The sequence below is a fragment of the Pangasianodon hypophthalmus genome, chromosome 17, assembly GCF_027358585.1.
Source record: "Pangasianodon hypophthalmus isolate fPanHyp1 chromosome 17, fPanHyp1.pri, whole genome shotgun sequence".
Lineage (NCBI taxonomy): Eukaryota > Metazoa > Chordata > Actinopteri > Siluriformes > Pangasiidae > Pangasianodon > Pangasianodon hypophthalmus.
This window is the reverse complement of record NC_069726.1, coordinates 24,315,205-24,327,508: the sequence shown is the minus strand read 5'-3', so window position 1 is coordinate 24,327,508 and position 12,304 is coordinate 24,315,205. Positions and strand designations below refer to the sequence as shown.

Sequence of the window (12,304 nt, the reverse complement as noted above, 5' to 3'; positions counted from 1 at the left end):
GCCAAAGATGGAGCCCTGAGGTACACCATTAATGATAACTGCTGAGGAAGAGGAGAAATGACCAGTCCTAGCAGAAAATGTTCTGTGTTTGAGGTATAGGACAAAAACTTTCTTGTCTTATTGAGTATTTTTCAGACTGTAATCAATAACCTTTGGCTTTGTTTAAAACAATCGTCCACCAGTTTGCCACATTTCACCACCAGATTCATTCTTGATTTATTTTGAGCACTATGCATTTTATTTCAAATGTATTTTCATCCAAATTTCTGTAATAACAAACAGTACACAGCTACACATATAACAGTTATCCAGGACCAACGTTAGACTTAAATATTAAATTCCCTTTCTGGAATAGTTTATTTACACTTTATTTACTCTTTGCTCTTTTCCGGTGTAAATTGGAAATCTATTACATAATCCTATCCACTCCAAAAAGCTCAAAAGGGTTAAAAATTTTTGGAATAAGTCTCACAATGTGTACTGGATTAAAGTACAAATATTTTGCTAAGAGCCACCTTATGAGTTGTTGGTCAAGTGTAATGTGTAATGAATTATGCATTCAGATTTACATCGAAATAATAGTAAGCACTGTTCTTTTTAATGTAGTAGGATTAGAAACAAGAATAATCCAATTTAGATTTAATAATATTCACAAATAATTGGATTTGTGTTTTGCTTTAGTCCAGTTATTTGTGAAATATGAATATAAATTAGCAGGTATGGTAGAAGTATAAATAAATTGTATTCTAGTGTTTTACATTTAAGCTGAAGATCTTGTCGTTTAGACATTTATAGCGTTTATGACTTTACTAGACACAAACTATCATACAAGAAGAAAATAAAAAAACGTTGCACGCTGGATTTTAAAATGTCTCTGAGGCACAATGATGATTTAGTTTTGTTTTATTACAGATTGTGGATTGGGTTCAGTGAGTTCATTACTGTTTCTGCGCGGACACGGTACATTACAGGACGTTTACTGGCGTTAAATCTACCAGAAAGGGAAACTAATTCACCTGCTGCAAGTGATCGCTATAGCTGTGCAAAAGTTTGCACCCCCCATTTGCTTTCTGGGTGAAGAAAAATGAGAAATATTAGAATTAGTATTATTAATATTAACCTTTTAATTGTCTAATTGAAAGTCTGTTACAATATTATTATTATTTATTTGCTTCTGAGATACAAACAGGGAGAGATACAGAGAGAGAGAGTGTATTATAGATGAGTGACCATGTCATCTAATGTATAATACACATGCACACGCACACACACAATTTTACTTTGTATGTATGTATGTATGTATGTATTTAATTTTTACTATTGTATATTTTTTCTTTTCCTCAGGGTTCTATAAGTGTCATTACTAGTGTTTCTTTTTGACTGTATTGTTGAATGTATGTACATTTGTTTCTATTTATTTATTTCTGTAGTTATTTTCTAATTTGTTCCCAAAGTCTGTATCCAAACTTCAGCAATACAAATGTCAATATTTAATCACGCCAATAAAGCAACCTTTCGACTTTGAGAGAGAGAGAGACAGAGAGAGAAACAGAGAGAAACAAAGAGAGAGTGGGACAGAGAGAGAGAGAGAGAGAGAGAGAGACTGACAAAGACAGAGAGATAGGCAGAGAGTAAGAAAGAGAGTCTCTCCTTCTTAACATTCTCAAAAGTTTACACCCCTTCTGACTTCTATTTAATGTATTTGAGTTTGTCTCATGTAACAACAGCGACAACCAACAACCACACACAGAGACGCATTCAGAAATATTATTTTAATTTTTTCCACAGTTAATATGGTAACACACTAACTGAACGATCGCCTGTGAAACTGAACACACAGTAACGGTGTGAGTGTGCAAACTTTTGCACTCAGCTGTTTCTTTTCTATAGTGTTATATTATCTATAAAAAAGGAAACCAGGACGAATCTGTATGAAAATAAGAAAGTGTCTGAAGTCGCATCAGACACGGTGACTGAGATCGGACTGTTACAGACTCGAGCTTTACTGAACGCAGGAGAACGTTTCTGATTACAGCTTGGACTTGTTCATCAGCGCCATCATCTTCTCCATTTTGATGGCCAGAGCCATGTCACCTTTAATCTTCAGCTTCCCGGACATGAAGGCCATCGTGGGCTTTAACTTCCCTGTGAACACAAACACCACGTCGTCATACACACTGTTTTTATTATTTTTATTATTACTGTGTAATTACACACATCAGGCTCTATAAGCTTAGCTAGAGGCTGTGAAGGGACTGTTTTATGTATACGTCTAATTAATTTAATATTTAACAATTAATGAATTATTAGCATATTATAACATTTAATTACGCATTTCTTTTGAATTTTATTAATTGCTTATTAATGTGATTAATGTGGGTGGAAAATAATATTTCAATAATATTATATAATATCATAATCAAATTACCGTAATTAAAAAATGTTTAATTTCATGCATTCATCCACACCTTTATTTTTTATACACTTTTTAGGTAAATTTAAAAATAAATGAAACACTGTATACAGATGAGAAATCAATCATAAACTCATAATAAGACACGAAATGAACACAAAAAATCCCTGATGTTAAGATTTCGATAATGATGAATTCTTTTTATTATTTTATTTTTATTATTTTAATTATTTTATATTAATCTAGGCTCAATATTCAACACCAATTTTACGTTCATTAGAGTTAGTGCATGAACTAATTATCACTTTCTGAATTTCTGATTATCATCATTATCATGAAATGTTTTTAAATGTATGTAATAAAAAATACTGAATGTATGTTTTGTTGGATTGGGAAAATGGTTAACTATTAAGAAAGCTGCACAGTTACTTTATGAGATGAATGTAAGTTTATTCCGTTTCTGTTTTTATAATCAGACATATTAACTAAATCAATATGCATTTTATCTGGATGGGACATGAAATATATATATATATTTTTTTTTGTTTTGTTTTTTTTTGTGCCCCTCACCTGTGAACATCTTGATGAAGTCGTCACTGTCCAAACTCATCTCCACATCTGCTTTAACTGGAGGTTCTCCATTTCCTGCTGCACCTGCACCATTCTTCATGTCGATGTACCAAACTCCAGCATGATCGCCTAAAATAACAGTAACAGATCAAATAACAGATCACTTTTCTGCGTCTGTCGTAACGCACACAGGATTAGATTAGTCATCCAGAGTGACTAGTTTGGATTGAAAAGCGACACGCACCAGACAGCTCAAATCTGTAGATCCCCTGTGTGGATTTGACCACCTCGGGGGTGATCACACCTTTAATCACAGTAAACGTATCAGCGATGGGGCCGGAGGAGGCTTCTGCACTCGTTTTTTCTGCCTGGAAAGCAGGAGTGGCACCTGATATATACAGAGAGAGAGAGAGAGAGAAAGAGAGAGAGAGAGAGAGGGAGGGAGGAAAAAAACAACAACTTACTAGCTGAGAGCAAAAGTTTGTGTCCTCATGGCTTTTAAATGGAAAAAAGCACAAACACACCACTAGGTTATTATTTTATCTACAAATTCCAGGATATTCCATCCATGGCCGAGATCCAAGAGAGCAAAACTGGCCGTGCTGTCTGGGTGGGAGGAGCATACTCTCTCCCCTGTCAATCACAATGACACCAGCCAATCACAGGTGTCTGTGAGCTCATGTACAGTTCTGTGCAAAGAAATGCTGTAGAGCAAAAACGCCTTCAAAAATAATGAAATTAAATGTTTCTACATTTAAAAAAAATCCTATAAAGGGCAGTAAACAGTAATAAATGAAACAAAATCAATATTCGGTGTGACGATCCTTCACTTTAAAAAAAAAAAAAAAAACAGTATCTGAGGTGCAGTGTGTGCAGTTTTATAAGGAAATGAGCTGGAAGTGTTACTGAGCATCTTGCAGAAGCAGACAGCACTTTCCTCAGAGTGTGGCGATAGGCAGCTGTCTCGGAGGAAACACGTGCTCGTCTTCGCTCTCTCCGGTTGGGAGCCGTTGTGTTATAGCGGATGACTGAATGTGTGGGCGGGAATTAGCAGGAGACCAATTTGGGGGAGAAAATGGGGGAAAACCAAAAGAAAGATATGTGGATTTATCCTGAAACAAGCCAACAGTGTGTCTCTTAACGGCTGTGTGCAGCCCAAACACAAGGGTGCCAATACTTTATTTATTTAAATTTTTAATAAAATGGGAAAAATTTGAGTGCAACTTTTATCACACATCAGGAGCTGAATCTCAAATAATTTTAGACATTTCATGTAAATTTGATTTAAATACTGTATCAGTAAAAGGAAACATGACCGTGGGTAAATTATTTGATAAAATTGTGATGTCACTGCCTCGTTAAGTCCGGTAGGAACCTCACTCTAGTCAGAATCAAATTTATTGTCGTGTGAACAGAGAGCCATCTGGCAACTATAAAATGAAATTCTTGTACGAGGCGCTCTCATATAAAGTTTAAAATTAGAGATTAAAAGATTAAAATATTTTAAAAAAACGTTAAGAAAAGGCAAAAGGAAAATTAAATAAGGCACAGTTTAAGTAGAAATAATAATAAATTATATTATAAAAAAATATGAAATAATAATATTAAATAATAGCCAGAGACTTGAGATTATCAAGACGTTCTGTCATCATTGTTTGACCAATCAGTGATCTGCACTGTTTCTAGCTCCGCCCACACACGACGAGACCTGCCAGTGCTGATGAGGAATAATGAGCAGTTTCTCTGAGACTCTAAAAATAAAATGTAACATTTTCAATAGTCCTTTTGCTAATCTACTGCGTCTTTTAGAAACCGTGAAATGGCCGACATTTTCGCTGAAAGAGCAAACAGCATTTTAATCACTTTCTAATTTATAATTACCATTAAAATAAAAATATAAATTTTAACCGAAAGCTGAATTTGCTGTTTTTGGGCAAAAATGTTTCAGTGCATCCCCCGGACAAATTAAAGAATTAAAGGACACACACCGTGATCCTGCATCTGCTTCTTGAGTGTCTTGGGATCTTCATCCAGGAAGAAGTCAGGAAGCAGTGGATGACCTGAGTGAAATTTTAAATAAATAAAATCGATGTCAATGTCAAGCCTCTTACAAAATGATTTTAAAACAGGTCGCGGCGTCTGTGCCACGCCCACCTGGATACACCGCATACACGTCAAAGTCTTTAACGCCCTCCTTCCTGAGGATGTCCTCGTCTATGGCGAAGTGTCCCGTGTAGCTGACGGGTTTGTTGAGGATGGCGTAAGCAGCGTCGGCCACGATGTCCACCTTCCTGCACTGTTTCTCCACTCCTGACCCCCCGAGCATCTCCATCGCCGCCGTCTGAATGGCTTTAGCCACAAAAACACGGTCATGATGCAGCATTTATAAAGCACACTGCAGCACATACTCACCTGTCCTGGGACAAAGACTACTCACCTGTCCTGAGACATAATTCACCTGTCCTGAGACAAAGACTACTCACCTGTCCTGAGACATAATTCACCTGTCCTGAGACAAAGACTACTCACCTGTCCTGAGACAAGGACAACTCATCTGTCCTGAGACAAAGACAACTCACCTGACCTGGGACAAAGACTACTCACCTGTCCTGAGACAAAGACAATTCACCTGTTTGAGACAAAGACAACTCACCTGTCCTGAGACAAAGACAATTCACCTGTTTGAGACAAAGACAACTCACCTGTCCTGAGACAAAGACAATTCACCTGTCCTGAGACATAACTCACCTGTCTTGAGACAAAGACAACTCACCTGTCCTGAGACAAAGACCACTCACCTGTCCTTAGACATCACTCAACTATCCCAGACAGAAAATAATCGTCTCACTGGTCCAGGACAATGACAACTAACTTGTCCCGGTCAAGGATAACTAACCTGTCCTGGATAAGAATAACTTACCTGGCCTAGACAACATCTACCCACCTGTCCTCATCTGTCCCGGGACAACACACCTGTCCAGGACAACAGTAACTCACCTGTACGAGGCCATAGCGCATTAACAGCGATGGATCCACGGAATTCTTCAGCCATCCCGAGGACACACATGGACATGCCGTATTTGGCCATGGTGTAAGCTACACACACACACACACACACACACACAGTTACAGTATGTACGAGTTAAAGCTTCGAGTACAGGAAGAGATGGGTTCTCCAGGTGAGGTTCTTACCTGTGTGGTTCTTAAACCAGATGGGATTGAGGTTGAGAGGAGGACTGAGGTTGAGGATGTGAGGGTTTTTACTCTTTAGCAGATGCGGGATGCACAGTTTAGACCTGAAACGATTCACAGAACAGAAATTCAGCAAACAAACAGCTGAACGCAACTCAAAACAACGTCCTGGTCAGTCTTTTAGCTGTTTCTTTTGCACATAAATGATAAAAACTTTATACAAAAGGACACTTTAAAGCCTTTAAACCAGCAACGTGAACATTTTACTTCCATTTTTAAACAAAGAAACGAGGGGTGTAAAGAAAAAAAAATACAGTTCTGTGCAAAAGTTACATGCAAAGAAATGCTGTAGAGCAAAGATGCCTTCAAAAATAATGAAATTAAATGTTTCTACATTAAAAAAATCCTATAAAGAGCAGTAAACAGTAATAAATGAAACAAAGTCAGTATTTAATGTGACGATCCTTCACTTTAAATAAATAAAGCAGTATCTGAGGTGCAGTGTGTGCAGTTTTATAAGGAAATGAGCTGGAAGTGTTACTGAGCATCTTGCAGAAGCAGCCACAGTTCTTCTGGAGACTTTGACTGTCGACTCGCTTCTTATTTCTGCAGCGAAACCCAGCAGCCTTCATTATGTTTTTATCTGAAAAGTGTCTCTTATGGAATCTGCTGCTTTCTTTACTGACATTCAAGCATTTTTCTGTAACGTTTCATTTTGTGCTGGAAAACTAATGTTTGGAATCTAAAATGTTTTTGTACTGAATCAATAATGTAGAAGTCAGAAAATAAACATCTATAAAAAAAAGTTTGTAGTAAAAAAAAAATATATATATATATAGGGTGCCAAGACAGAATAGAATTTAAACATTTTAACAGCACACTGTAGAGTTCAGGAGGAGATTAATGAGTCCTTTATAAAATTAAATTAAGCTTAATAAAACAATATAACATCAGAAGCAAGGAAGCAGGTTTAGAGAAAAAATACTGAATTTAACTTGAGAATTTCCACTGACTTTTAAACATTTCTGCAGAAGTAATTTATTCACTCAGTCAGTTTAGTTGATTTCATTAAAAACACATTGCAAATGAAGTTATAAGAAAGTTATTACAAAAAAATTGGTTATGAATCAACAGCCAGATGCCTCGTAGCGCTTTCATGTATATTAGTCCGTTTGCCAATTCTGAACTGAATCAGAGTGAAATTGATTCTTTTTGTGATTTCTACACGCTTTTTTTCTCCATCACAGTATTTTGGAAAGGGACGTTTTATCTACTATGGAATTAAATTTGTGCCAAAAGTATTGAACGTAACTTTTCAAGAAACGAACAAAAATATACAATGAGAGAAGAAAAACTCTGAAACTGAAACTCTGAACTCAGTGCTGAGAATGTAACATGGTCTTCAAATAAACAGTGTCTTTATTAACAGTTTTCTAAGCTTCCTTTTCAGGGTTTTCGTTTATATTCCGCAAGTTTACGTTCGCCGTTCTGGCACAGACCTGTCGTGTGGGTGGGGCTTAACGCAATTTACTCTCATTGGTTAGTGAGATTGGAAAGTAGAGACTTCAGTGGTGTGAATTTCGGAGCGCGTTCTGGATTCGGTTCTCTGTACAATTACAGTGTTTGTACTTTGTAGTGGAAATTATTTACTTATTTACTTCTTTATTTAGTCAGTGTATTAGTTTGTAATTAATATTTGAGGTTTGGAGAGTCTCACACGACTGTTTTTTGGAGATGAGCTCTCAGGAGCGTCTCTACTTCAGGGATCTGTCAATCCAAATCTCACTAACCAATGAGAATAAATTGCTGTTAAGCCCCGCCCACACGACAGGTTTGTGCCAGAATGGCGAACGTAAACTCACGGAGCGTGAACGAAAACCTCTGACAAAGAAGCTTAGAAAACTGTTAATAAAGTGAACACGGTTTATTTGAAGACACATTTTTGTCCCTGAGTTCACTGTTTTCAGTTTCAGAGAGTTTTTCTTCTTTCTCATTGTTTATTTTTTGTTCGTTTCTTGAAAAGTTACATTCAATACTTTTTGCACAAATTAAATTCCACAGTAACACACCTACAACTGCAGTGTTTTTGTGTTTTGGTTTGTTTAGTCATGTGTAGTGTGAAACCAAACCCAATAGCAAACGAATCAAAAGAATCAATTTCACTCTGACAGGCAGACGTTTTTTTGCCTACAGCATATTTTTTTGTATAAATTAACATCTTGCTTTCTGTTTCTTGTTCTAAATTTCAGCTTCACCAATGCTTTAAGGAAATCACAAGATGTATAGCTTCACTTAATAATAAACAAAACGGATCTTTTTCAAATTTTGACATTTTGAAATTTCTCTAACAGGGAATATTTTTTCTTATTAAAAAGAAAAACTTTAAACCCTGCTGGAGTTTGTCTTTTAGGTTACACACTTACAAATGCAAAAAATTGTAATAACATAACATGAATAAAATGGAGTGTAACTCAGTTTAAACTCACGTCAGATACGTTCCTCTCAGATTGATGCCCAGCATGAGGTCCACTTTCTTCATGGGCGTGTCCAGCGTTCCCGTCAGGTTAATGGCGCTGGCGTTGTTCACCACGATGTCGATCCCTGTAGCCATGGCAACGACAGAACATTAATAAAATGAACATGTCCTCTCTTCCCAGACTCAAGTTAGACTCCTGTGTTCGTCTCTCACCTCCGAATTTCTGCACGGCGTTCTCCACCGCCTCGCTCACCTGCTTCTCATCACGAACGTCCACGATACACGGCAGAGCTTTTCCTCCTGCCGCTTCAACTGAGAGATAAAACACAAACACATCACTGATGTGTTCTTTATTCTCTTTAATGTTAGACACTAGGGCTGGGCGATACGATACGATACACGAGAAAAACTCTACACGATACTTTTCCACAAGAGGCGATTTACATCACAAGAGTGTGTGACAATACGCAGAAATATCTGTAACATCTCAGAAAAGTGTACTGTGATATAATTCGAATAATAAATCATGATATTGATATTATATCGTTACATCGTTCAGCTCTAAAAGACGAATTGCCAATCAACACCAAAGACTCAAAAGAAACTCTAATAAAGTGGTAATGTTTTTTTTAAAGATTTGCAAAATAAGTTATAAAGTTATATAATTTATTCCAAAATGCTAACAACCATTAGTAACCAATTATTATTATTATTGTTATTATTATTATTATTATTATTATTATTATTATTACTACGATTTATGTTTTGAAAAACACACCAGGTGTAAAAATTAAATAATAAAGATATCTGATATAAAGTAATATTGAGATACTTGGACACTACTGATGCTCGTTAATATAATTTAGAATTAGCATTAGAATGAATATTAATGAGTGTATTTGAATATTAATGAGTGTGTAATGTTATGGTGCTACAGACAGAGTGAACCTCAGCAGTAGCTACTCTGTGTGTGTGTGTGTGTGTGTGTGTGTGTGTGTGTTCATATCACATAAATTGAAAAAAAAATTATAATTTAAAATGAAAACATGTTACACTTTTATCATAAACCTTGATTATAAATGTCTTTTTATTTATTTACTGCATGACACAGTAGCACTGTAAAGCCTACACAGTGCACTACATGATCTATAGAATATATATTTTATATATTTAAAGGGAAAATAATGTGAAATTAAATCAGATTTAAAAATGACGTGTTTTTGTTCATGGCTCTGTTCCTTCATTCAGTCACTGAACCACAAAATTTAGGAAATTTTAATATTCTGATAAACCATACAATATGCAACTGAAAGCAGAGCATGAAAATTTACATTTATGTGTGACTATTTTGCCTTTGGACATGTGTGCAAAAGTTTCGGCACCTCTACCCAAAAAAAAAAAAAAAAAAAAAAGAGAAAGAAAATCATGTATGATTTATTTTGTAAATGAAGTGAAAACACGTTTCCATAAAATAATTCTGCAGATTAAATAAATAAATAATTAAATAATTAAATAAACAAATGAATAAATAAATAAATAACATTTATTAGTTATTTGCTGAATTGAACAAATTGAACAATATAAAGTCATAAATGAAGCATGTGCAAAAGTTTAGGCACCCACTGAGCTGGTCTCAGAACTTGACTGGTTCATTATTTTTAATAATAATAATAATAATAATAATAATAATAATAACAACAACAATTGACTAGTGGAGTAAAAGAGTGAAATTCATTCTGACAGCTCAAGACTTTAAGTTGGGTCTTTTTCATGATGGATAAAAATAAGAAAATTGTGTTTTAACCCAGCAGATATTGTAGTGTAGGTTATAGAAATAATAATAATAATAAAAAAAAACAATCTGTGCTGTGAGTAAGAATTTATTTATTTTTAAAAATTGCTGGATTGCAGATTCAGCCACATCACCGTGACTGAGACGCTGTTTGGATTAAAAGGTTCTTACTCTCCTCGGCGGCCGTGTAGATGGTTCCGGGCAGTTTGGGGTGCGACTCGGCGGTCTTGGCTGCGATCACCACGTTGGCACCGTCTCGGGCAGCTTTCAGAGCGATGGCTTTTCCGATGCCTCGACTCGCTCCGGTGATGAACAGGGTGCAACCGGACAGCTTTCTGGAAGAGTGCATGGGTCAGAGGGACAGAAACTTGAAAATTAGAAAGAAAGAAATAACACACAACAGCTTACAAATCATTATTTTCAATCAGATTTACATTTACACTCTTAGAACAGTCTTAGGTTCAATCTAGTACCTAAAAGGTTCTCTTAGAGGATCAAGGTGACATTGTGGAAAATAAAAAGTCATGCATTTACATTTGCAAATGTAAATTTAAAATGTTCCCTGGAGCAACCTTTTTTTTTTTTTTTTTTATCATGTGTGTGATAAAAAAAGTGGGACAAAAGTCAGAGACATTTCACTGCACCTGTGCATGCATGGCTAATTTAGAACAAAGGTCACGTGGTACAAATGTTTCCTGCAGTATATTTATCAATAAAATCCTATTTATATTTAATCAGTTTGTGAATAAACTGAAGAGAAAGTTTGATCATTTCTGAACGCAATGACAATTTAGCATCTACAAGATCAGCTTTTATAAGATACATCCTTCATTTTATAACAGAAACACCTGCAGCAGGTGTTTCAACACATTTCAGTCAAATAAATAAACAGTTTACAGCGCAGACATGAGCTTTAACCGTGTGTTAGTGGAGTCAGTTATCAAACTGATCACTCACCCTGTGTTCTGCAGCATTGTGCACTTAATCACACCGCTTTCAGAGTTTAGAGTTGATCAGAATTAGTGCTGAAACTCTGTAAACTTCTCTTTAACTCCACACACACACACGCACGCACACACACACAGCTCACTGTCACTGCTGCTGCTGCCCTTTAGCACACTTCACCAGCGCCTTCACTTCCGGTGCAGCTTCTTCGCTGGTGGTACAAAACCCGGAAGTACGGAAAAACAGTCTCTTCGATTGTTACATCGTTTAGTTTTTGTCTTATTAGAATACATTTCAGAAATATTAATACACAGAAAATAAAATAAAATGGTTGAGATTCAAACCCAACAATATTTACATATTTTCAGTGCTGTAACTCTAGCGCCCTCTGCTGGACAAACCTCTTCTGCTTCTTCTTCTTCTTCTCCTTCTTTAATATATATTTATATTTAATACAAACAATATTATTTATTAGATAGATAGATAGATAGATAGATAGGTGTGGAACAGATGTAGTCTATTTGTTTGGGGTTTTTTGCTTGTTTGTTTGTTTGTTTTGTTTTTGTATTTTTAATTTCCTTTTATTTATTTCTTTATATGATATTGTATATATTTTTGTAATTGTACAGCACTTTGGTACACTCTGTGGTTTTTAAAGTGCTTTATAAATAAATTTGAATTGAATTGAATTGGAATTCTTGCACTCGTGTGCAAGCACGAGTGTTAAGGATAATAAAAATAAACTTAAACTTTCATCCATTTTCTCTTTTCTGTACCATTTATCCTACACAGGGTTGTGGGAAGCATCTCCCAGGGGACTTGGGTGGGGTGGCAACCCATCACAGGGCACAATTCCACACCCATTCACACATTACGGACAATTTAGAGATGCAAATCAGCCTACAGTGCATGTCTC

At 35.8% G+C, this 12,304-nt stretch overlaps 1 protein-coding gene across 1 annotated transcript; it reads right to left on the bottom strand.

Moving 5' to 3' along the window:
* Positions 1 to 1,757: 1,757 nt before the first annotated feature.
* On the bottom strand, positions 1,758 to 11,578 carry hsdl2 (hydroxysteroid dehydrogenase like 2). The gene is made up of 11 exons (XM_026942828.3): positions 11,401 to 11,578; positions 10,615 to 10,778; positions 8,865 to 8,963; positions 8,662 to 8,776; positions 6,176 to 6,279; positions 5,981 to 6,079; positions 5,138 to 5,332; positions 4,972 to 5,043; positions 3,228 to 3,371; positions 2,984 to 3,112; positions 1,758 to 2,145 (listed from the first exon to the last, which is right to left on the bottom strand). Exons 1-11 carry the CDS (start codon positions 11,415 to 11,417, stop codon positions 2,030 to 2,032), a joined length of 1,254 nt encoding a protein of 417 aa, XP_026798629.3. The 5' UTR covers positions 11,418 to 11,578; the 3' UTR covers positions 1,758 to 2,029.
* Between the last annotated feature and the right edge of the window lie 726 nt (positions 11,579 to 12,304).